Raw genomic sequence first — 27,710 nt, 5'->3', positions numbered from 1 at the left:
CTCAAGAACCCATTTCCTTGTCTATGACAACATTTCCTACCTCATTTTCTATTTTCTAATTTCTCACTGTGTTCCACTTAGTTGTTTTGTTTCCCTGAAATGTGTCCTTTATACTCTGCCACTTGTCTCTGTGTTGATGATCTCATTGGTGTAAAACTTTTCACCCAGATAAAAGTTCACACCAGTGCTGACTAGTTGGTGTCACCTTTAACACAAGACAGTGTCATATAGGAGGAAAAAAATCTTGATCAAGAAAGTGCATCCAGAATATTGGCCTGTAGGTAAGTCTGTAGGGCAGTTTCCTGGCTGATCATTGATATGAGAGGACTCAGCCCAAGAGACTGACTATCCATTAAGCAAGGCTCCTCCATGCTCTTTGCATCATCTCCTGACCCCAGGTTCTTGTTGAATTCCAACCCTGATTTCCCTCAGCTACGGAGTGTGACCTGAAAGTTAGAAGTTGAAATAATCCTCTTCTCCCATAAGTTGTTTATGGTCATGATGTTTTGGCACAGCAATGGAAACCTTCACCTATCCATTTACTTATGCCAAGGCTGAGTTTTCCTAAAATGTTGACTCTATTAAAAAAAATTATGTGAAAATACTAAACTCTTCAATCTTTATAAATACCCTAACTTCTTAGAGTGTTACATACCAGTACTGTCATTGTATAACATTATTTCTATTGCCACCATTAGTCTGTGTGTGCTGCTTTGTGTCCACACTGTCTAATGAAGGCCCTGCTTTGTTCTTGCCGTTATAAAAGGTCTCCTAAGTACCCACCATAATTCTGAATTGTTTCTTACAAATTTCACTAATTAGAGAGAATAACTATATATTATACTCTGAAAACATGGGTGAACCAAGTGTCTGACCTGAAAGACATGTCCATTTAGATCAAGAAGGCACCATGACCATCTGGAACACAAAAAGTGAACCAGCAGAGGTGAGTTGGGTGTAAGCCACAACCCACATTAGGTGCCATCCAGAGAAGGACTGTAGAACACCCAACCAGCATTGGGTTTGGATCTCTCTCCATCCTCTCCTTATTGGCCTGGCTCATCTGGGACACAGAGAGTTAACCAACAGAGGTGAGTTAACCAACCCACAATGTCCACCATATCAAGGATGTCTGAGGGGCACCCAAGCAGCTTTTATGTTGGAGCTCTCTCAGCCTGCTACATGACCCCATAAGGAAACAGACATCAAGCACAGAAGAGCTGACCTGGGCTCAGGTAACAATACCCACTTTCCACCATTCTGAGGAAGCCATTTGGGAGCCCTAGCATGCAGACTTCAGCTTGGAGCTCTCATCACCTGTTCTTGACATGACTGGCCTATGTGAGACACAGAAAACAACACCATTGGAAGAACTTCAGGGTCTGCTAACACCAGAGACAGCCAGATGGCTCAAGGCCAATGCAACAACACAAGCCATAAAACTCAGGGCCACATGACACCACTGGAAACCAGTGGTCCTACCACAGGAAGCCCTGGAGAGATGCTAACAAGGTTTAAATCTGAGGTGATAAAAATGATAGAACCCTTGAAAATAAATCTCTCAAAGAAATACAGGAAAATACATCCAAACAGATGAGTAAATTGAATAAATCCTATAAGTAATTGTAGGAAAATATAGTCTAATGGGAGAAAAAAGTAAATAGAACTATTCAAGACTTAAAAAAGAGAGTTAGATGCAACAAAGAAAACACAATCTGAAGCAATTTTGGAGTTGGAAGACCTAGGGAAGAGAACAGGAACTGCTGACACAGGTAACACCAATGGAGCACAAAGAGATGGAAGAGAGAATCTCAAGTGTAGAAGATACAGTTGAAGTTATAGATACATCAGTTTAAAAAAAAAGTTACAACTAAAATATTCCTGACACAAATCTTCTAAGGGATCTGGGACACTATAAAAAGACCAAATCTAAGAAAAATAGGAATAGAAGAAGGAAAAAACCCCAAGCTCCACAGCCCAGAAAACATTTTCAACAAAATCATAGAAGAAAACTTTCCCACCTAAAGAAAGAAATGCCCATAAACATACAAGAAGCCTACAGAATTCCAAATAGATTGGACCAGAAAAGAAAATACTCCTGCCACATAATAACCTAAACACTAAATGTACAGAACAAAGAAATATCTTTAAGAAATGCAAGAGAAAACCACCAGGTCACATATAAAGCAAACCTATCAGAATTACACCTGACTTCTCAACAGACACTATGAAAACCAGAGGCCCTAGATGGATATCATGCAGACACTGAGAGACCACAGATACCAACCCAGACTATAATACCCAGAAAAAATTCCAAACACCATAGATGGATAAAACAAGATATTCCACAACAAAACCAAGTTTAAACAGTACCTAGCCAAAACTCCAGCCCTACAGAAGATACTAGAAGGAAAACTCCAACCCAAGAAAACACAGGGAATGAATAACTCCACATTCACAAAACCAAAAGAAAGGAAACACACACATTCTGCCACCACCAATATCAAAAACAGCAGCGAACAACCACTAGTCATTAATATCTCTCAACATCAATGGTCTTAACTTCCCAATAAAAAGATACAGAATAAAAGAATAGATGGGAATACAGGGCCCATCATTCTGCTGCATGCAAGAACACCTCAGCAGCAGAACAAAAATGACAGCCTACAGACTGAGAAAAGATCTCCACCAACCCTACATTTGACAGAGAGCTAATATCCCAAATATATAAAGAACTCAAGAAACTAAACACCAACAAACCAAATACTCAAATTAAAAAGTGGGGTACAGAACTAAACAGAATTCTCAACAAAGGAATATCAAATGGCTGAGAAACACTTAGAGAACTGCTCAAAGTCTCTAGTCATAAGGAAATACAAATAAAACCAACTCTGAGATTGCACCTTAAATACATCAGAATGGCTAAGATCAAAAACCTCAAGTGACAGCACATGCTGGCAAGGATGTAGAGAAAGGGGAAAATTCCTCCATTACTGGTGGGAGTGTAGTGCAACCTTTTTTGAAATCTCAGAAAGTGTGAAATTGTTCTACCTCAAGACACAGTTATACCACTCCTGGGCCTGTACCCAAAAGATGCTCCGCTATACAACAAGGACATTTGCTGAACTCTGTTCATAGCAGTCTTATTCATAATAGCCAGAATCTGGAAACAACCTAGATGTCCCTCAACCAAAGAATGGATAAAGAAACTGTGGTACATTTACACAACTGAATACTACTCATCAATCAAAAACAAGGAAATCTTGATATTTGCAGGAAAATGGATAGAAGTATCATCCTGAATGAGGTAACTGAGACCCAGAAAGACATCCATGGTATAAACTCACTTATAAATCACATGTTAGCCACATAATACAGAATACCCATACTGCAATACACAGACCTAAAGAAGCTAAATAACAAGGAGGACCCTAGGGAGAATGCTTAATTCTCATTCAGAAGGGCAAATAGAATTGACAACAGAAGTGGTTGAAGAGAAGGACAGGAACCCACCATAAAGATCCTCTGAAAGACTCCATCAAGCGGGGGATCAAAGCAGATGCTGAACTTCAGGGCGGACCACAAGGAATCATATGGAAGAGTTGGGGGATAAAATGACTTGGAGGGGACAGGAGCTCTAGAAGGAGACCAATTGAGCCAACAAATCTGGCCAGGGGCTGGGGAGGGGTGGGTGCTGCAGAGACTAATGCACCAACCAAGGACCACACTTATTGAGGACTTAGACCCTCTGTTCAGATGTAGTAGACAGACAACACAGTCTCCTTGTGGGTTCCATAATATGGGGCGTAGGGGCTACCTCTGATGTGGACTCTGGTGCCCCCTCATTGGTCACTTCCCCCTGGCAGGGAGGCCTTGCCAGGCCACAGAGGAAAAGGATACGGACAGTGCAGATGAGACTTGATAGGCTGAGGTCAGATGATAAGAGAGGAGGGCTCCCTTTCTGAGGACTAGGGGAAGGGGGATGGGGAAGAGGGAGGATGGGTAGGACTGGGGGGCGATGAGGGAGGGGGCTACAATTGGGATGTGAAGTGAACTAATAAAAAGAGAAGACACCATGAAAATTTTAGAGGCCCATGAGATTAGTGTGTTTTTTGAAATCTTGTGCTTGTCAAGGTTTGGAAAATGGTAATTAATTTTAATGAGAGAACAGAGGAAACTGCCCTGACCTAGACAGAAGAAACTGAATAAGCCATTTCTTATAGAGGAAGAGAGAAGTCCTTGTGCAGATTTGAAATGGTGACAGTAGATAACCGATGTAAAGAACTTGAATATCTAGTGACATTTTCAGAAATCAGCCTTCCCTGAGACTGACTCAGAGATGGACTTTGAAGGTGTATATCAGTTTTCTTCTTGTCAATGGTTCCTTAATGCAGACATGACAATAAATAGTAGGTACTTCAAGACCAAATAACAGACTCACAATAAAGCAATATAAATCTGATCTGATGACCACAAAGTGGTCTAGGCAGAGTATATACCAAAATAAATAAAATAAAATAAAAACCAAAGTGTCTAAATATCACAATCAAATGTTAGCCAAAGCTCTGGCCAGAGTGAAACCGAGCTCCCACCCATGACTTGTTTGCACCCTTGGACATGTAGAAATTCCCATAATTTACTATGCACACATGATTCTCAAGCCTAGTTTCTTGCTAAAAGAGCAGCAGGTATGTGAGTAGACTCACATTTGAGCCACAATGTTACTAGCCATCAGCTGAACCCTGGCAGGAGCACACTCCCAAATCCAGCCAATTTGAGCATATTGGGTCCTTGCTATGAAATAGTAACACAATAAGAACTGTGCAGTCCGTAGATGGCCTCTGAAAAACTCCACCCAGCAGGGGATCGATACAAATGCTGAGATTCATAGTCAAACTTTGGGAAGAGCACAGGGAGTCCTTTGGAAGAGTGTGGGCATAGAAGGACCTGGAGGGGAAAGGAGCTCCACAAGAAGACCAACAGGGCCAAAAAAATCTGGGTCCGGGGGGCCTGTGGAGACTAATACACAAACCAAGGACCTGACATCACTGATAGGATGTAGCTAATAGGATACTCACTCTCCATGTAGGTCACCTAGTAAGGGGGACCAGGAGCTGTCTCCAACATTAATTACTTGATCACTTCCCCCTGATGGGGTGGCCTTGCCAGGCCACGGAGGAAGAGGATGAAGGCAGTGCTGAAGAGACTTGATAGTCTGGGATCAGTTGATAAGGGAGGAGGGTTCACCATTTCTGAGGACTAAGGGACAGGGATAAAGGGAAGACGAGGGAAGGCGGGACTGGGAGGCGACGAAGGAGAGCGCTATGATCAGGATATAAAATGAATAAATTAATTAGAAATAAAATAAATAACCATGCAGTCTCAGAGAAGCAATGGCAGAAGAGCTCATTTCATGGTGTAGGCTTTATCTGGATGTGCTCATAAGAATCCAAGGAGGTGTGTTTCTCCAGATGAGAGTATGTTAGAGATGAGGAATTCCATGGGAGGGTCTTAGTGACTTCGGTCTAGAAGTGGGAAGAAAGAGCAGAACTAAACACAAAATGATCAAAGGAGAAGCAGCTGCAACCTATGAGCTGAGAGAGGTGGAAGCTGGGTGAGCTTTGCTGTCTGAACAGAGCTCTTGCTTTTGTATAGTCTCTGACAAGATCTAGGAGGGAACATGTTGCTGTGTTGCTCCGTCCTAGTCACAAACTGCCGTTGTCCAGTTCTGGCCCTTATATCCAAACTGACTTTCCTATATCCAGTGTTGGCTTTGCTAGTGGCCTGTTTTCATCACTGACAGAGCTAGGGCTAATTTATTATTCTCACAGTGGGCAAGATATTCTTTATAAACCATGAGGTTTAAAAATTAAACTGTGTATATAAAGGGATAGTTACAAAGTGCAGAATAGATATGCACTTTAAAAATATTGATGGCTTCATCATTTCTGGCACCTACAATTACATTGAAGGCATGCCAGGAGAGTAAGCACTTTAAAGACAGAGACAGAGCTTTAGTTACATGTTTGTATACTCCCTCCACCGGTCACAGCGGACTATACGGGAACATGAACCATATAGCTGGATTTTTGGTTCTAGCTTTTACAACTTCAGGGACAGCATTTCATGTCTATTTGCTTCTCCCTCTCTCTCTCTCTCTCTCTCTCTCTCTCTCTCTCTCTCTCTCTCTCTCCCTCTCTCTCTCTCTCTCTCTCTCTCTCACACACACACACACACACACACACACACACACACTCAGAGAGAGAGAGAGAGTGTGTGTGTGTGTGTGTGTGTGTGTGAGAGAGAGAGAGAGAGAGAGAGAGAGAGAGACAGAGAGAGACAGAGACAGAGACAGAGAGAGAGAGAGAGAGAGAGAGAGAGAGAAAGAGAGAGAGAAAGATGGGGGCAGGGAGGTTTAATCCATCCACCTCACATTATATTTCTTAAATAGAAATCCTATATGTAGGCACAGGTTGAGTCTGGGTCCTTTGGTATGGTTTTTCATGAGATAGTGGGTAAATTCCTCATAGAAAGCCTTGGTGAGCATGGTTTCTCTCTAGAGGACAGAGGTAAGTAAGCTAGCTGTAAACCTTAGAGAAGATGTCAATGGTGGCCTTGGCAAACCTACTGAGGGTGACAGTGCTACCCCTGGCTGATACATAGCGGCCATCAGTAGCAGCTTCTTTGGTACAACGGCAGCAGACATGCTAGTCCTGTGGGGGCAGGGCTGAGACTCACCACCACAGACTCACAGTGGCCATGTTCTGTAAGACTAGGTGACTCTTGCAAATCCTATCCCTCAGGTAGCCACTCTGAGCAGCAACAATCAGAAGCTTGGCCAATATGATGGCCCCTCAAGTGGCTGTGGCTTACTGCTTGGAGCACTTAGTACCCAGAACTACATGACTATTTTTGTCCGGAAACTGCAGAAGATTTGAACCAGGTCTGATACCAGCCAAGTCTAACCCACGGTGCTTCATCTTTAAGGGTTGGTACCAAGAAGATAACAGTCCCAGGTTCCTGATGGGTAGGGAGAATATGTAGGTCTCTGTGGTCTTGATCTTCATGTCCTTGACCAAGTGGACCAGCTTGGTAACAATCTACTTACTCCTTGTATTCAGCTTTGGTATTATGGGTCTTCCACTTTGAACTACAACCATTACCATCAGAGCTACAGCTGGGTTTCTGGAGACAGTTGCAGAATCCCTCTGAAGCCTCTGAACCTTTTCAGGCCTAGAACACAGACTCCTCGGGCCCTTATTTTGCACTGCTGCCACCCACCATCAGTTTTTTTTTCTTTCTTACAACCCTGGTAATAATACATGGTGAACATGAAATAAGTGAGTACATACAAAAATATTTACAACACCACTGTTGTATAGCAGTTTCCTCTGAGAGTGAAACATTTCATTCTGTGGGAAATCTAAGATAGGAAATAAACAGCTCAAAATAGCTTCAGGAAGTCCCTGAAACTGACAAGATTCACTAGGTCCCTTTCTCTCAAGAGTAAGTAGTATAGACTGCTGAAAGCCAATCTGAGAAAATCCAAGCTGCAAAGGAGCCAAACCGCCTGAAAAGGGAAGAAGCCAGCCAAGTGGCCTGGAGGGAGTTTAGGCCAACTGAGATACCTGGAAAAGATACTCTCTCCGATCTGTTGAGCTGCCTACAGGCTGTGCCATGTGCTCTAGGTTTCCAGCTTTTGTGTGTAGTCTCCTATGCTGGAGCAGTTTTTAGTAACACAACTGACTTTGAATAATTTCTTCTCCTCTAAGTAGCCTCTCACCCACATTTCTGTAAGTAGCTGCAATTAAACTCATTGGTCAGACTTTGGTGGTTCTATACTTTGGTCTGTGGTAAGCTCCCTGGCTGGAGTAGGTAGACAAGTGTGTTGCATCTCCCCAGGAAAAGTCTGAGTCTTTCATATAACAAGCACAAGATCTTGGAAATGCTAGACAGCACCTCCCATTATGGTAGTGACTATTCAATAAATACTAAGCCCAATGCAGACATGAGACAAGAAAGAAATGTCTTCTATAAGACACATTCCCAGATATTAAGCATGTGTATAAAATGAGCAAGCACCTCAATGTGTTTCAAACTATGCTGTAGCTGCTGTGTGGACAACAGACCGCCAGGAACCCAACAGAGACCTCACATTCCCCCTCCGGTATGTACGCCATATGGGAGCAAAACCATGTTTTGTTCCCAGAGATAATGCATAGGTGTCAATATGCACCATACAAAGAAGTTATATGTAGAAAAAAAAACCTCCTGCTCTTTTCAAAAGAAATTTTATAACCAATGGCTGGAAGTGATAAGCACAAGTTTTAATTTTACCGGAATTTTCTTGTTTTCTTTTACATAATGATATGTTAGGTAGTATATCTGAATAACTAAACAATCTTTTTCTTGTTTAAAAGTTCTTTTCTCATATATTGCATTTGAACACAGTTTCCCCTTCTTTCCTTCCCCAAAGCTTTTCCTCTAAATCACCACTCTTCCCAAGATCCATCCCCTTTTTTGCCTCCTTTCAACAAAGAGCAAGTTTTCCAGGGACATCAAGGAAACAGTGTATAACAAGCTATAGCACTTGGGAGGCAGAGGCAGGTGTATCGCTGTGAATTCGAGGCCAACTTAGTCTACAAAGTGAGTCCAGGACAGCCAAGGCTACACAGAGAAACCCTGTCTCAAAAAACCAAAAAAAAAAAAAAAAAAAAAGAAAAAAAGAAAAAGAAGACGAGGCACATTACATCAAGGCTGCGCTAAGCAACCCAGTATAAGGAAAAGGGTCTCACAAGTTAGCAAAAAATCAGGGACAGTGTTCTTATGGTAGGATGGATCATCCTTTGGGTTTATGCTCAAGAGTGGTATAGTTGGGTCTTGTGTTAGATTGATTCACAATCTTTTGGGGAATTGTTATATTGACTTCCAAAGTGGCTACACAAAATTTCACTCCCATCAGCAGCAGAGGAGTGTTCCTCTTGCTCCACATTCTCACCAGCATGAGCTATCACTTGTGTTTTTGACCTTAGCTGTTCTGACAGGTGTAAGGTGGAATCTCAGAGTAATTTTGATTTGTACTTCCCTGATGGCTAAGGGCATTGAACATCTCTCAGAGTGCTGCTTGGCCATTACAGATTGCTCTGTTGAGAATTCTCTGTGGAAGAAAAATAATTTTAATATAAATGTTTCTTGAAAGAATAAAATAAATGTGATTTTTATATTATGATTAATTTCATTCAGTTATTCCTAAACCTTACTAAAATGAAATTTAAAGTGTTGTGACTATAATCAACTATAACTAAGCTATTTCCAGTAATGTTATTAAATACAACAAATGCCATATGGGATATTAAGTTAAAATATTCTCGTTCATATAATTTAAGGCATTTGCCAAGATCCTTTGCATATGATCTAAGGATTACTTGATTTGTGCCCTAGGATTTCTATCAAAGCTATTATATATTTATATTGAAATATATTATTAAACATTCTAGTAAGGAATTTACCAAGTGAAATTATAACAGAAAAAAGCATGCACCTGTGCAATTGGATTTCATTCTCTGTTTGTGTTTGGGATGTTTTCAGAAACAAGCCCCTGTCACATGACTTGGTTATGTTGGACATTTCATTATCTCAAACAAACAATATTTTACTTATTTTTCAACATGTCCACATATCCAGAGAGGCCAGTAGCATACACATTAAGCCCAAGAAAAATAATGTCAAAGAACTCTGCATTATTTACAAGCTTTGGAGAAGGAAGTGTACTAAGCAGAGAAATAGGAAGCAAAAGATTTTTATTAAATTTTGCTCTGTTACATACTCTAGAGTCACCATCCATTGTATGGCTACTTTGTGGCAGAATGCAACCAGAATTTTCCTACACTCACTAAGAAAATTCATGTTATCTTAATGAAATTATATAGAGGGAAGGTAGAGGTATGGACATGATTGAATCCATTTAATTCAAACAATCTGTAATCCACACAGGTCACAGGAATGTATAGAGAGCATCTAGAGATTCCAGAAACACTTGACGAAGGAGTCCACAGAGCCAAGGAAACACTGGAATGGAAACTCTGAAGCAGGTGAGCCGCAGAGATAATAATGCTGCCATTCCTATTATGTCAAACAAATTGTCTTGGCTTGGACAGATGTGAGCTTGCTGCAGAATACTGAACAGTGCATTCTGATTTGTGCTTCTCCAAGTTTAAGAAATGCTAAAATTTGTTAGTGTACAAATGACCACCGGTTCAGCTTGCTTTGATTTCCCTTCAATTATCCTTTCTTTGGAATTATATATAAAATGTGAATAGAACATTTTAAAATTAATGAGTAAACTATGCACTGAATCCTTGATTCAATAACTTTCTTCTCAATTTATTTTCTACGCTCACTAAATGAGCTAATAACTTTCATGCCAAAGTTTTATTTCACTGAACAAATGTTCATTTTCACCTTGTCATTTTCAAGGAAAGAAGTGATGGATAGTTGGGTTTTTAAACATCAGAAACGCTGAGTTAAGTATATGCTACTTCTATATTAACAAAATTAACTGTTTAATTGAAATTATAATCAGTCATTAAGTTTTATTGGTAGAATATTGTGACATAGCAATTTGATTTCCTAAAAAGTTCTTCATCTGTTTCACAGGCTAACTCATTATTAAGAAATATGTCAAAGGATATTTGTAGTTGCTGAAATGAAGACTTCCCAGGAAACTCTTAACTTTTAAAGGATATATTGATTTTATTACAAAAACATGATTTCATTTATATAAAAATGTGCGTGCGTCTGTGTGTGTGTGTGTGTGTGTGTGTGTGTGTGTGTGTGTGTGTGTGTGTTTATAGGAAAAGATAAATGTGAGTGGAACAAATTATTAAAAATCTGCAGACTTACTGCCACCAGAGGTGCTGCAAGTGTGGCTGCTGTGTCACATGGCCTTCAGGAGGTGACAGAGAGGAGAGAGGTTTTGTCTGTTTTCAGCCCACTGACCTATCTGAATGATTAGTAGCCTAAAATTCTCTGAATAAAGCAAGCCTGAGAGGACCACTAGCCTTGTGCAAGGCAGGGCTAGACAGCTGGAGACTAGGAGAACGCTCTCTTGGGACTTCAGGCCCCAGGCACGAATGAGCCCAGGACAGACAACCCTTGCAAGGAGGGGTGACTTCGGTGGGCTGGGATAAGAGTGAACTTGATAGGACCACTAGACCTGAACCACTGGGCCCAGATAAGGAGTTAGCCTGAGACACTACGCATCTTGTAATTATTTGACATCAAAATAATTTGAACTTTCATACACTAAGCCTTACTCACCATAATGGTCATCTTCCTACATCCTATATAGAAATACACACACACACACACACACACACACACACACATTAATCAGTTTCTTGCTGCAACAGAATATCTGAGGTAAATGATTGATAAGGCGAAAAGGTTTAAAGATAGAGAGACCGTTTGGTGGTCAAGAGCCCTAGCACAGGGACCTTTGTTTAGGTTCCAGTTTCCATGTGTGTGGCCACCAATGCCTGTGACTACAGCACTGTGGATGGCAGAAACAGGAAGGTCACTGGGGCTTTATAGAAGCATTCAAACTCTACATAGAGAAAATTAGTGATGAAGAAAATAACAATTTTAAATCTATAAGAAAACTTTTTTCTTCATAAGGGGAACTACTCAATGCATATGTCAATGTGCAGAGTATAGCAAACTTTAGTTAATTGGAATTGTTCAAAGGAATATTTTTTATTAGTCAATTCCTCCAATGTATTTTTACATTTTAATATATTTAATAATAGATCTATACAAATTAAAATACAAGTGCAAAGAAATACATTTTATAATTAAATTGTACCATATGTTTCCTTTCTTTTCTTTTTCTTTCTCTTTTTTTTTTTTTTTACAGTTCAGCAGCTTAAACATTAATTAGCAATTGACCAACATAACAGTGTCTTACTCTTTCTTCTAATCTCTACTGATGTTCTCTTTTGTGGCTAGCGTTACCGTCTCGCCAGCAAGAACGACGCTGCACACACAAACAGGATCCTTCTGCAGTAAAGCTTTAATGCATCTTGAGAGGGAGAGCATAAGCTTACAACAAGTAAAATGGAGACCCCAAACAGCAGAAACTCATCCCTTATATAGCTTCTTTCCCAACTGTCAACTGTCCAGCTACCGGCTCTTCCAACCCCCTCGGAAGCTCCGCCTAGGATGTGTCAGTCCCTGATTGGTTGTTGCTCATCGGGCGAGATGACGCCACGGGAGAGGCAGAGCACAATAAGTGGAAAATCCCTTCGCACATGCGCAGATTAGTTGTATTAGCATGGGACACAGGATGTCAGCGCCATCTTATAATGGCGAATGTGAGCGCGGCTTCTCACATCTCCCCCTTTTCTTATTATTAAGAAGCAATAAGACATCCAACAGGGAGAGTGGAGACAGAGGTCAAATCCCCAAACAAAATATCAGGCCTGCATACACAACTCTCCCCTAAGCTCTTCACCCGGAGAGGTCATAGCCTGGCCCTGTGCCGTTTTTTCTGGGGGAAGGACACTGGGGCATGCAACCTTCATGCAAGATGACATGCCTCCCTAGAATTAGCTCATATATGCCGCAGAGCCATTCTACTGCAATGCTTCGCTATGCAACTCTCCAGGGCTACTGAAGCTTACTCACTCTACCTCGTGCAATGAGATGAGACTCTGAGGGTGCAAGAGCTGAGCAGCCAGCGACTTATTGCTTCAGCATGGTTAACCATATATCAGGGGAGGTCCCAGATTCTAAAGCAGCAAGTGCTTGGGTGATAACCACCTTGTCTCTTTTTGTTTGAGCCCTGAGTTTACAGACCAACCATAGGGTCAACACTAATCCACAGCAGATTACAGCTCCAAACAATCCAACCCCAACCCATTCTTTAAAGAAGGAGAAGGCTGAGGATATCCACGACAAGAATCCCTCAGTAAGTGACAGATCCAGCCGTGTGGAATTGACTTGAATGATAGCAGTCCGCAATTCTCTTAAGGTCTGTTCAAACTCCGCTGTCCAATTCTGTAAAATAAACTGAAAGAGACTCTTTGACAGATTAGCTGCTATAGTGAAATTTTCATATTGAACCGAGGTAACACATAGTCCAGGGAGTTTTTGTTATTGGCAGAGAAGAACCTAGGGAAAACCTGGGCATTATACATCACGGGCATTGGGAGTGGAAAGGTTGACATGATTCCCCAACGATATTCTCCCATTGCAGGAATTGTCATCTGCATCATTATGACGAGATGAATCCACGTCCTCATTGTCCGTTCCTTTAGTTGTTTCCACAATTCTCCTAGTAAGTCTTTCAGGTACCCAAAATGGATTGTCTTCATCCTGTGGAAAAACACAAACAGCTCCCCTGGATCTTATAAAAATAGGATCCGGTCCTTTCCATGTGTTACTCAGAACATCTTTCCATTTAACCATTTCTTTTGGTCTATTAGGTTCTGAATAATGTCTTTCTGCCACAGTATGGCCTTTGTCATCCAGATTTAAAAAATTTAGGGTAAAGAGTGCCATAGAAACGGCCACTCTTGGTACTGAGGGGAGGACACTCTCTACTCCTCCTTTTTGTTTCATTAAATAAGATTTAAGTGTGCGATGTGCACGTTCTACAATCCCTTGTCCTTGAGGGTTGTAGGGAAGGCCAGTCAGATGAGTTACACTCATCTGACGACAGAACTGTTGAAATTTTTGTGAAGTATATGCAGGTCCGTTATCTGTCTTGAGAGTCTTAGGTATTCCCCAAGCACTCCATGCTTCAAGGCAATGCTGTATCACATGAGAGGCCTTTTCACCTGTTAGCGGTGTGGCAAATATAACACCTGAACAGGTATCAATAGAAACATGTAGGTATTGAAGTCTACCAAAGGAGGAAACATGTGTAACATCCATTTGCCAGATCTGTAAAGGTCTTATGCCCCGTGGGTTTATCCCTACATGGGGTACGGGCAGAAACTCACAACAATTTTTACATTGAGTCACAATTTCTCTGGCTTCCTTTCTAGTTATAAAAAAGCGGCGGCGGAGAGTTTCAGCCGTCACATGGAAGCGCCGATGAAATTCTCTTGCTGCATCTGCCTGTGAGGACAGTGCAATAGCTACAAATCGAGTAGCTTTATCTGCCAAATCATTGCCCTGGGACATTGGACCTGGCAGGCCCGAATGTGCCCTGACATGAGTAATATATATGGGTGTATTTCTATTTTGTAAGGTCAATTGTATTTGTTGAAAAATAGAGGCAACTTTACTAGAGGGTTTAATGACTCCCGCGGCCTCCAATAAATTAACTGCATTAACCACGTAATGGGAATCTGATACAATATTTAGAGGCTCAGAAAAGGTTTTTATTGGCCCATATCTGGAAGTGCGGCCTTGGCCACCATCTGCCAATCAGAAGGAGTTAGGGCACCAGCGCCAATTCTTTCTAACATTACCAGGGTGAAATTTGCACTAGCCCCATATTTGCGAACAGATTCAGCCAAGTCCTTTATTAGATTGAACTCCACTGGCGCATGGACTCGACCCCCGTTCTCTGTTTCAAACACAGGAAAAAATTATGTAATTTTTTACGAATCTTTTCTGGCCAGAAGGAAAATCCAGACTGCAGTTCGTAGGGTGGAGGAGCAGTGGGTGCCACCCTGCGAGATGAATTGAGGGAGGGTTTTTTATTACCCTCTCGTTCATCTAGGTGGTATCTCTCCTCCTCATACCTGAATGCCTCTTCCTCTAATTCGGCGTCTTCCTCCGAATCAGGAGTCTCATTGTCAGAGGTATTAGAGCTTGTAGAGCTATCAATATTCAATGCCTCAAGATCCTTTAAAGGATAAAACCTACTAGGTCCTGAGGGGGGTTGCACTCCTTTTACAGGAGGGTCCTGAGCCTTTTTCTTTTTATGGGCATCCTTTTTCCTGCGCGCACCCAACCTCTCACTACGTTCGGTTTCTGACATGCTATCCTGAACTTCTTCTAGGGTGACCTGTCCTTCATCTACTGCCCTCTTGAAACAAATGAACAAGAGAAGGGCAATTACGGCAGTAAATATTACAGTTAGAATCAGCCCAAAAATTTCAGAAACACGCATACCTCTCCGAACTTACCAACCCTGCAGTTCTGAATCCTCCCTGTAGTCAGGGGGTCTCCAAAGGTGCTGACGATGGTGTGGTCTTCCCGGGTTTTGGCACCAGATGTGGCTAGCGTTACCGTCTCGCCAGCAAGAACGACGCTGCACACACAAACAGGATCCTTCTGCAGTAAAGCTTTAATGCATCTTGAGAGGGAGAGCATAAGCTTACAACAAGTAAAATGGAGACCCCAAACAGCAGAAACTCATCCCTTATATAGCTTCTTTCCCAACTGTCAACTGTCCAGCTACCGGCTCTTCCAACCCCCTCGGAAGCTCCGCCTAGGATGTGTCAGTCCCTGATTGGCTGTTGCTCATCGGGCGAGATGACGCCACGGGAGAGGCAGAGCACAACAAGTGGAAAATCCCTTCGCACATGCGCAGATTAGTTGTATTAGCATGGGACACAGGATGTCAGCGCCATCTTATAATGGCGAATGTGAGCGCGGCTTCTCACACTCTTTGACTTACTACCGATCCAATGTCCTCTCATTCAAGCTTCCAGCCCCAGGATTTGAGGACTGATATTTATGCTTTTATAGATGGACACTAGTGATAACGTTTCTATTCCTTTACCTCTCTATAGAATCAATCCACCACCCATTTGTAGCATAATTGCATTTAGGTTACTCCATCATTCAAGGTTGAAAACATTTACTGGCTCCCAATAGCTGATATGACTAAATATATAACCCTGTTTTTTAGTATCATGTCTTTCCAACTTGACTCTTAATACTTTTCTTTTTTCTTTTTTTTTCCTTCTTCTTTCCCTCAGTTCTTTATTAAGTCAATCAGAAGATGAGGGAAGTGTGCTTCCAAAACACTGAGACAAGTGATGCTTCATAAAAATAACAATACCAAACTCAACACTCTTGACTATACAGAAATCAGCATTTGAATAAGACAAAAAAATCTTTATACAGTGCACAAAAGGATTATTCCAACATCTCCTCCTTTTTGTCCAATAAAATGATCTTTATTTATATCAATAAACTATATATGATAAGAACAGTCATGAGAACTATCAGATAAGAATTACATTCATAATGTCCATCCCATATGTATATGACAAACTTGGAAAAAGAACTCTCCTATCTGGACTATCTCGGTGAGTTCAAAGTTCTGTACTTAAATAACTTTCTATCATAAATTTGCAATTATCAACCTATGAATATCTTTTTAGACTTTAAATCCTAGACAACTTAAGCTTATATGCGACACTATAACTATCTTGTCTTCAACACCATCAGAGACCAGAGAAGGATAAATATTGCCTGAGTAAACAGGAAATGCAGGGCAAGCAGCTTTTAAAACTACAGAAGTGACAGGGACTTCTGGCTTTCTGGGCTGTCACCCAAGATCCCTCTGTAACGTTGGAGCATCCATCTTCGGCCCACAGGCCCCAAATAACTGACAGACTTATCTGTGAAGCAGGGATTATGAAGGACTGACCTACCTTGTTTTGACGAAGTTTGGCAGTTGACTTTCCAGTGTCCCGCTTGTGCACAGTTTAGACAGCATGTTAGCAGCAATAGAGGCAAGGGCAGTTTTTTTGTCCTGTGGCTATCTTTGACATGTTTGAAGCAAACTCCATATGGAGGTATTTGAAGCCCACCATCTTCCTTGAAGTAGTGCATACCCCATGCCTGTTTCACCTGAACTCACCCAGGCTCCTTACTCCTTCCCTTTGTGGTTGGTACCTACATTTATTTGCTTTTGCTACCATCCTGAATTGGACATCCTTTTCATTCTACACTGCATAAATCCATTTTATATTGTAAGATCCAGTGTAAGTTTCAATTTCTTTAGGAAATCTTCACATAATCCCCCAACCACAAGCTCTCTTTCTGAACTACTTGTCATGTTTTTCTGCTGGACTATTAGTGACATAGTTTAGTAATCCTCAACGATTTTGGTATAAAGAATTTATGTACTCTTGAAAACTATTGGAGAGCCCAGGATCATTAGTTTAGGTGGGCCATAGGCATAAATATTAATAATGTTATAAAATAAAACAAAAAATAATTTATTTTAAAACAACGATGCCCATTACTTACTAAATAAGTAATATGCCAAAATTAGCAAACAATTTGTTTTTTTAAAACAAATCTTCTTAATGTGTAACTTAATAAAAGCTGCATTTTTATAGTCTACTTTGCTATTTAGTCAAACATCATGAAAATCCACTATGGACACTTATGAGAGAAGGACAGGTTTGGATATTTGGGGAGGAGTGCTTCTTTGGGTCTCTTTTTCTCTCTACTTGTGAAGTATAAAGAACAAACATTCATGCGTAGCTATAGTAATAAAGACACATATTACTCTTATTAATGTTTTAAATTAAAAAAAAAGTGTTCCCAGTGCTACAACAAAGGTTCTAATGTCACTTTTAGAAAAAAGCATACACTTGAGCCTACAAGTGTAATTTATTATTGTCATGCACCTATTCAATTCTAAACATTTAAGTAAATAATCTTAGAAATCTTAGAAGTTCTTTACATTGAGAGAACTAAGTTTATAAATTCTCCAAATTGTTCACTACAATTATGGCTGGATAGTGTAGACTCATTGAAAGACATTATTTAGAGTAGTTGGGCTTACCATTTTAATAGAGTGCTAATTAACTCAATTTAATATTTCCACTTTCATAAATACAGTAACTCACTCATTATATTAATAGCATTTACTTTATGCAAAGAAAATGATTACATTAAAGTATTATGAATATAAGCAAGTTCAAAATAAAAAAGTATATCTGAATAAAATTTAAAAGAAGCTCTTATCTCTATTTTTTACTTTTCAATTTATCTCTTCTACTCCAGTGGGAAATATGTTTTCAGTTTCTTTAAAGCAATTACTTGGGAAGCCAGAGCTGTACAATTAGCAATACATTTCATTTAATTAATAACCTTTAATTAATAACTTATTACCATGCTACTGTTATGAACCTCTGCATATTGATTACTCCGCTTAGTATCAGATCTAAGCACCGCGGATAAACCTGACCCTCAAGGCCTATAATTAAGGGCAAAGGCTATTGTGTAGAGTGCAAAAGGAGAGGCCTGAAAGTTGTCCCCTTACCACCACACATGTTCACACACATACATATATATGTGCACATACACACACAAAATAAGTTAAAAATATATAAATGAATAAACAAACAAACAAATGTAATCTTGAAGAAGGAAAAAGAGAGGACATGGAATAAGAAATAATGCGAAAGATATAGCAAAGGGAAAACAGGTAGTGGAAATGTTGTTGCAAGTATGTAACTACTGTATACTCACAAGCATCACTGACACTTCTTCAAGCCCTGTCCCTCTCATACCATATGCTCCTTCATCTTTGATGCTGCTCACCACTTCTGGTTTTTTTTTTTTTTATGCATTCACACTGGTTCACGGGCTTCTTCCTACTTCAAGGTTTCTGATGTGTAGCTTATGAACATCAGAGAATGAGAGCTGTGTTACCACAGCGACAAATATTTCTGATTGGTTATATGCTGGAGGCTGCATATTTGCTTTCTTCAGTGATAGCTTACTTGGTGAAAATAATCTCTGTGTTAGTTTTGCAGCTTTTTAACACTCATTCTTTCCTGAAGCTAGAATTCAATTTGCTTCTCAAATAGCCTACCTGTATTTAATTTCTCAACTCAGGGATTGGAGTGAAGGCAAAACTCTTTTTGAAGGAAATATCTTAAGCTATGAAAATTCAGGTGGCTTTAGGAGTGTTAGCTAGTATGTGGGACCTCAAGTTCATCCTGTTGATCAATGTGTCTGTATTTATACTAGTGCAGAGCTGTTTTTATTGTTATTACTCTTAGCATTACTAGAAATCTGGCACGACTGTAGCTCTAGCAGTCCCCTATTGTTCAGAATTGTTTTGTCTGTTCTAGGCCTTCTGAGTCCTACATAAAATTTAAGATTTTTTTCAATTTCTGTGAGTAACTGAATTGGAATTTTGATGGGGATTACCCTGAATATTTATGTAGGGTGGTCATTTAAAAAGTTTTAATCTTACCAGTCCACAGACATAATTCTTGTGTCTTCAATTTCTCTTCTTAGTGTCTTAAAGTTACCATTGCACAAATCTTTCATTCCTTTAAGTTTGTTGCATGATTTTTAGGCTATTGTGAATGGTATTGTTAGCCTGCTTTCTTTCTCAACATCTTTGTCATTTATATATGGAAGGCTAATGGCTTTGTGTATTAATGTGATGTCCTGTTTTTCTGCTGAATGTGTCCATCAGCTGTAGGAATTTTCTGGTGGGCTATGTAGGGTCTTCTGGGTAGAGACTCATTTCACTGACAAATGAGAGTATTTTGATTTCTCTATCATTTGTATTGCCTTTGTCTCCTTCACGTGTATTGACGCAGGAAAGGTGAATAGACATTCTTGTCTTTTTCCTGATTTTACTGTAAATGCTTTGAAGGCTTTTCCTTTGGATTGCTTTTGTTTCTTCAGTCAGCCACATATTGGATTTGGGCTTCTTGTATACCTTTATGATGTTGAAATATGTTCCGTGTATTCCTAGAGTCCCCCAGATTTTGTCACCAAGGGATGTTGGGCTTTGTCAAAAGCCTTTCTGCATCTACAATGGTAGTGTATATGGTTTCTAAAGTTGAGTCTATTTATGGAAGAGTCAGTGGTCAAGAGTATGTGCTAATTTGTAGACACATTTCACAAAATGCCTAAAAATGTGAGATATGATGCATTTCATATCAGCTGCTCCTCACTTCCTTCCTGTGGTCATTTTCCAGATGAAATAACCTGCATTCCAGCCTTACCTCAAAGTCTGCTTTGGCCATCATCTTTACCCTTTCAGTGACAATCTTGGCTTCGTTTTTCCCCCTAAACTTCCAACAAATCTGTAAGGACAAAAACTCTGGAATATTCCAACCCATATCTCCTGCAACTAACACAGAGAATAAATTTATTCTATTTATGTTGAATAATTGATAGCATTTGTGAGAAATATGAGTAGAAACAATGCAAGCTTCAGACTGGAAATGGAAACTTCAGAAGTATGAATCCATTGATTAATTATGGAGGAGTTAAAGCATCAATCTTTTCCATCATTTATTTGTCTCATATCCCCAGATGCATGAAATTTTTGTTCGTTATTTTACAAGGCAGAAGTTTAATATAAACAAGAAGTATGTTTCATGGCATCTGAAGGACTCCTTTCAGCTTCACAGACCTACAAATTGATGATTTAAATTTCATTAGTTATCATCTGCAGTATTTTGATTGAGAATGTCTTCCTTGAGCTCAGATAATTGAATATGTGGCCCTCAGTCAGCAATGCTGTTTGGGAAGTTTTAAGGGATATCTGGGACCACTTTTCAGCATATGTGACTGCTTCCAGTTTGTGCTTCCTGATTCACGCTTGTGGTTGAGACCTGAGCTCTTCCTGCTCCTGCTCCTGCCTGCTGCTTCCTGCCTGCAGCTTCCTGGCTGCTGCTTCCTGGCTGCTGCTTCCTGCCTGCAGCTTCCTGGCTGCTGCTTCCTCGCTGCTGCTTCCTGCAGCTTCCTGCCTGCTGCTTCCTGCCATGCCTCCCTACCTTGATTGAGTTGTCCCTTTGGAACTTTATGCTAAAATAAACTTTCTAATAAGTCATTTTGGTCATGGTATCTTATCTGAACAACAGAAAGCAAACTAATCACCAGTGGTCAGGGTTTTTGTAGAAAAGTTCAAGCATTAAGTTATACATTTTATATAAATTATCTCATTTAGAATTGAAAAGGAGACTTTGGAGGATCACTGTATTACTCAATATCAGAATATCTTTGTGCTACAATTAGTAGGGAAATGCAATTATACTGTAAGTATAGTTTGTCTTTGTGATTTTTAAAGATATGTCAGGTCACTTTTAAAGTCAATAATCTGTAGTGACCAAAACATGTGGTTCATTCTTTATTTCTTTCATCCTAAGTATTTCCATATTTTCTTGCAGAATGGTAATACATGTTGAATTTGAGTTTATTGGAAAGGTGAAAAAGAGAACATCCACTATATAAGAGTTAAGATATGAAATATAAGCATCTACAACTTAGGTGAGTTATTATCTACATGCCTAAAACATCATTTGGTATGAGACCATTAAAAGAATTAGATAATTTTATGTCTACTGTATATAACTATATATTTTATATATTTGTATAATTGTACATATATTCATAAACACACACATATACATATATATTTATGCAGGTGTTAGTTAAGCCTTGATGGTACATATAGGCTTTTCTATAAATGACTAACTTATTTATTATTGTTTCAAACTTATATAGTTTATAAAAATAAATAAGTTGAAAACTTACATGGCAATAACAAAGATAGATTTATGAAAATGCTCTTTATATGATATTCTCCACCGTTGAGTGGAGAGCGAGATCTGAATCTCACACGAACTCTGGTGCCCCTTTTCTGAGCACGTCCCCTGGATGGGGAGGCCTGGTGGCACTCAGAGGAAGGATAGCAAGTTACCAAGAAGAGACTAGATATTCTAAGAGCATATATAGGGGGAGGAGGTCTCCCTCAATCACAGACATAGGGGAGGGGAGAAGGGGGGAAGTGGGAGGGAAGGAAGAATGGGAGGAAACAGGGGAAGGGCTAACAATCGAGATGTAATATGAATAAATTAATAAAAAAGGTAATAAAAAATAAAAGAAAAAAGAAAATGCTGTTTATATTATAATATTTTTATAATAAACAGATATTAATAATGTCTTTTCAATTTTTAATGTTGTCACTAAGGTTTTTTTTAACATAAATTAGCCAAACAAGGGAATAAAATTCAATCATTATTCTCATAACACCTTCATCATGCTTCAACAATTTAATTAAAAATTGGGTGATAAATCTTATGTCAGAAGCTATGTATATCAGAGTGAGCAGAGACCCAAATCGATGAGCTAAAATATAGGACCACACAGTATTGTTGTAATAATGTACCGTTGCATAAGCAATTGTTATTTTGTGGCATATTTATATATAAAAGTTTCATTTTTTGATTCAATTTAAGAATAGACTTGCTGTATCATGGGCATAGTTGAACAGACATTTTCAAATAGAGCTGAGAAAATAGTATCATTTAGATTGATTCCTTTTCTACTGAAATTATGTCTTCACACTTATATGCCAGTTTGAGTATGAGACTTATGTTTAATTTTATGAAAAAATGAAGAATTGTTAGCATTGCCAACTTTCAATATTCCTTTCGGCATAGGGAAATATACTCTTATATAAATCTCTAGTGATCCAAACCACTTTAAATCTTATTATTTCTCCAAATTTCTATTTGTTACTAAGATAAATAGCTAGGCCCTCAAATGTGTAGTCTATTTAATGTCTGATTATCATTCTAAAAAAAAAAAAAGGAATAGTCTATAGTCATTTCAGCATCTGACTATTATTTCATTAGAAGAGACTGACATACTCATACAATTCATTGACTTAAAATTAAAATTTCCAGGAGCTGGAGAAATCAGTCAGTATAGTATTTGCCCTTAAGCATGTGAATATGAGTTTGAATCCCTGGAACCCATGCACAAAAACTCCAGATATGGTAGTACATTCATAAAACCCCCAAACTGAAAAAAGACGGTAAGAGCTGCATCTTGGGAGAGCAATGGCTAGCCAGCCTAGCTGAAACAGTGGGCTTTAGAAAGCTCTGTTAGACCCTGTCTTCCAGGAATAAGGATAAGGTACATATCCAGGCATCCACACACCATACATATGCATAGTTTACCAGAGAGAGAGAGAGAGAGAGAGAGAGAGAGAGAGAGAGAGAGAGAGGAAGGCATGGGTGAAGAGGAAAGAGGAGAAGGAAGAGGAAGAGGAGAAGGAAAAAAGAAATCCTAGTCCAGCCCCCCTAAGGAACATACACATAAAAATCCTCAATAAAAATTTTACAAGCTGAAGTCCAGATATATTAAAAACATAATAAACAAAAGCAGATTGATTTCCTTCAAGGATGCAAGGACTGTCCAATGCACATATTATCTATAAATGTAATATAGCACATAAATAGACTTAGAAACAGAAAATCATATCTCAATAGATACTCAAAAGGCCTTCAACAAAGTCAAGCTTTCTTTGATGATAAAAGCTTCAAAGAAAGTAGGAATAGAAAAAACACATATCCATATAATAAGGCCATAAACGCCAAACCTATAGCCAAGATTATACTAAATTCAGACACACTGGAAGCGAGTTCTCTGAATGAATGAATGAAGGAATGAATGAATGAATGAATAATGCTGGAGGGATCACAATATTACATTTCAGACCTATAGTAAAAACAAAACAAAAGTGCAAAAATGGACACAAGGACCCATGGAGTAGAACGGAAGATCCACAAATAAACCCACACAGCCACAGCTGCCTATGACAAAGGTGCCCAAAACACACAGCAGAACAAAAGACAGGCTCTTCAACATATGATGCTTGGAAAACCAGCTAGTCACATGATGAATGATGAAACTAAACTAAGAGTTCTCACCTTCCACAAAATAGTTTCAAAGTGGATCAAAGACCGGTGTAAGTCGTATGTACTTGCGCAGTAACACGTGAAACTTTGAAACTGTTTGAGGAGAACATTTCAGGATATTGACACAGGCAAGAAATTTCTCAATGGTCTCCTAAGTTTCAGGAGATCAAATAAAGAATTAGTAAATAAGATTGCATAAAATTAAAAGAACTTTTGCTCACAGGAAAGAAGACAGGCCTCCAGAACAGTAGCAAACCTTCGCTAGCCATCTGCCTAAAGAACAATAATATCTTGAATATATAAAGAACTGCAAAAACTAAGCACCAATAAAACTACACCGTTCACTCAGCAAATAGAGCTGAATAGGCAGTTCTCAAAAGAAGAAATGCAGATGGCTGATGAATATTTGAAAAAAAGTGTGCAGAGTCCTTAACCCTTAAGGGAATGTAAGTTGGATATGCTTTTACATGCCACAACACTCCATTAAATATAGCCATTACCAGGAAAGCAAAGGGCAGCAAATGTTGGTTTGAAGGTGGGGAGAGAAGAGGGCTTATACACTAAGAATGAGGAGGTTAAAAGTACAGCCACCATGGAAATCAATAAAGAGGTTCTTCAAAATGCTAAAGACAGACCTACTATGTAATGCATCTGTACCACTCAAGGATACAAGGATATACACACAAAGGCCGCTATATCCTCTTGGCACAGAGGTACTTGGACATCCACGCCTATTTCTGCTTGCACTAATAAGAGCTAAGATATGGCAGCTACCTAGATGTTCACCAACAGAGGAGTAGGTAAAGACAATATCATGCATACATTCAAAATTTTAATTTCACCTGTAAACAATGATCATGCGAAATCGCAGGAAACATGGGGATAGGACTGGCAATCATTGTGACATGTAAAAGACGGCAGACAGAAGGAAAAATACCTCCTACACTGCCTCAGATGTACAATTTTATATTTAAATTTACAGTTATGTGTAATTTATTTATATGCATATATGTATAGAACATAAGTGTATTAACGGGATGGTGAGAGGCAAGGAGGAGTTCTGATGGTAGGAAGGGAATAATACAGAGTAAATTAAAAGGAAGAAAGGGGAGGAGAAAGAATGTGTACTCTTTTTTTTTTCCCTTTGGTTTTTTGAGACAGGGTTTCTCTGTATAGCCTTGGCTGTCCTGGACTATCATTGTAGACCAGGCTGGAATGTGTACTCTTAATTCAAATATTTTGTACTATGTGCAGGCTATCCTTTCTTTGAGTGCAACTATATGTCTTAATTTTCAACACAGATTAAATTAATAATTTCATTTCACCTTAAAATTAGATATTATGAGACTTCTAAAATCATTTAGCATTTTTTAAAAAGCTATTGACTCATTTAGAAGCTCCATTTTTAAATTTTGTTTGATGATATATTACTCATCATTTTCCTTGTTCAACAAACATTGAAGGAATGGTGACTGACCTTTTATATTTCATAAGATTAATTTGTCTAAATGTGCCCTGTTTAATTCAGAAGGCTTTTTGCCCTTTTGGCTAATGGTGGTGTGAATGTGACAGAGAACACTCCCAGTAATGGATGACAACACAGAGTTGCAAGGAGGAGCCAAATGCTTTCAGTTCCAATTTATAAACCTACCCACTTTAATTAAGGAAAGTAATCTGTATGGTAATGGAAAGCCAGTCATTTGTAAGGGGAAAATTCACCTGCCATAGCATCAAGAAGCTGTGTATCAAGAGAAACACACAAAGCCCAAGTGTAATGTATTATATGAGAATAATACCCTGAAGTAATCAAAGTGAGAAGCCACCTGCAGCAAGGGGAGCCAGTAAACAAAATGAAATTGTCAGTAATTGTGGTCACGTGAGACTCTTAGAGACAGTTTAATAAGTAACTTGCTGTTTAAAGTTGAAGTAGACCATGGATTCTGCATGGTGATTGTCATTGTGCCCTTCTGTGGCTGTTTTGTGTGTGTGTGTGTGTGTGTGTGTATGTGTGTGTGTGTGTGTGTGTTTGTTTTAAAACCCATTATAAGTGGACTATATCCCCTTACTGGAAAGATACAGGAAATACGTGTTAATTCTAAGGTCAGTGAAGCATCTTTGGTACTAGAGAGGAGGGCTACTCGAGTCCAGTAGACTAAAGCCTGACAGTCATTAACAAAGAGTAAGTGTGAAAATCGGTACTAATGTGACCTCTCCATTCATTTCTCTAACATCTTTAGTAATGTTTAGGATCATTTCACACAATAAAAAAATCCTGAGAACACACTAAAGCTATCGTAAAGAGTTTTTAATTGAGGAAATACCCTATGTCATACAAAATATAAAAGTTCCAGTGTGCAAGTTCTCGAATAACCACACTCTTTTTACTTTGATCTGGGCTTGTTAATGAAAGAGTCTTCAAATTTACACCTAACACTGAAACTAAGGAGAGTGTAGCATTTGCTCATTTGTTAGAGTCATGGTGATGCTGACTAACTGTTAATGCCATAAGTAATGGAAAAAATTTGAGCAAATGCATCATTAGATTTTCAGGAAATCAGCATTCAATCTGTCACCCAAAAGTGCTTTCTTCACTCACCAATGGTACAAGTTAGAAAAGGAATACAAGTGTCTTTTTACCTTATAGCATTATTGCTTGCAGAAGACTGGCAGAAAAAATAACTAGGTTTCTTTAAAAAGCTATTATTCACATAATGTTAAAGTAGACGTTGGCAAATTCATTTTAAAATCCCTTTGAGATTGTGACTTCCAGAAGTTACAACTTACATTTCTTTAAACGTATTTAAAACACATTTAAAAATATATAAAGCCAACTATCAATAAATAAACCAACAAACACAATAATACTTTATAAAATTTTAATATCTAAAATTTCAGACAGTTATTACTAAAATATATATCCTAAGTTTTAACATATTCTTTTTTGAGATCGGATCTCCCTATGTAGTCCAGGTTGACTTTAAACTATAGAGACCCACGTGTCTCGTCCTCCTGAGTGCTGGGATTAAAGTTATGGGCCACCATTCTCAGCATGAGTCTATATTTTATTACATGTCTAGCAGCTTCAGAAATACTTCTGAAAGCTGAATATACTCTTATTCACATATTCTGCCATCACACGTTTAGCTCTAGATTCTCCCAGTAAAAGATGATAAATCTGGAAATTTTACATTTAATAGAGTGTGGGGGTCATATGTGTTGTAACATGTACCTATGAAAATGTTCTAATTTTACCCAAGCTAGAGTTATTTGTGAAGAAATTCAATTGAGAAAAAAATCTCTCCATTAGAATACCTGTAGGCAGCACTGTAGGGAATTTTCTTAATTAATGACTAATATAGAGGGCCTAGCACTCTTTACACCATGCCACCCCTGGGCAGATGGTCTTGAGTTGTGTAAGAAAGCAGGTTGGTCAAGCCATAAGGAGCAAGCCACTCAGCAACTCCCCTCCTATGGATGCTGCTTCAGTACCTGCCTTGAGTTCCTGTCCTGATTTCTCTCATTGATGGAATATGACCTAAGAGTTAAAAGCTGAAGTAGAGCCTTTCCCTCTCAAGTCACTTTTGAAATTGTTTAATCGCAGCAATAGAAACCCTAAAACAGACATTCTCATGAGTCAGTTCTTTTCTCTGATCCTGGTGAAAATGCTTCCATCTTCTGAGCCATCTCAAAGGCCCAGAAAGTTTACTTTCAGACCGTGGATGCCAACTGAGGCTATTATACCCAGCAAAAACTATCTGCTGTAGTTGAAGGAGAAAAAAAAACTGTTTTCATTTTATAAGTAGACTAAAGAGAATTCATGCACACCAAATCATCCCAACAGAAAATGACAGAAACAATTCTTTTCACTGAAGAGAAAAATAAGCATAGCCAAGAGACTATAGAAAGAAAACAAATGAAGCTATAATTACTGAAACATGAAATAGCACTAAGAACACAAGCAGAAAACTCAAACAGAAAACAACAATCAACATATACTTTTCAATAATGACTTTAACAATTAGTGGCCTCATCCCTCCCAATTAAAGACAC

At 39.0% G+C, this 27,710-nt stretch overlaps 1 protein-coding gene across 2 annotated transcripts; it reads right to left on the bottom strand.

Moving 5' to 3' along the window:
- Positions 1-12,206: 12,206 nt before the first annotated feature.
- Positions 12,207-15,615, bottom strand: LOC311584153 (uncharacterized protein). Of its 2 annotated transcripts, none has more exons than XR_014774807.1 (2): positions 15,141-15,615; positions 12,207-13,374 (listed from the first exon to the last, which is right to left on the bottom strand). XR_014774807.1 is itself a non-coding variant. In XM_084758274.1 (2 exons), exons 1-2 carry the CDS (start codon positions 15,325-15,327, stop codon positions 13,189-13,191), a joined length of 387 nt encoding a protein of 128 aa, XP_084614400.1. In that variant the 5' UTR covers positions 15,328-15,615; the 3' UTR covers positions 12,293-13,188. The 2 variants fall into 2 exon arrangements, 1 of the variants encoding a protein (XP_084614400.1); XM_084758274.1 differs by having other exon boundaries at positions 12,293-13,374; positions 15,127-15,615.
- Positions 15,616-27,710: the final 12,095 nt, after the last annotated feature.

Source organism: Acomys minous (assembly GCF_964271855.1).
Source record: "Acomys minous genome assembly, chromosome: 15".
Classification (NCBI taxonomy): Eukaryota; Metazoa; Chordata; class Mammalia; order Rodentia; family Muridae; genus Acomys; species Acomys minous.
The sequence above is the reverse complement of the archived record's forward strand: the minus strand, read 5'-3'. Positions and strand labels throughout refer to the sequence as shown.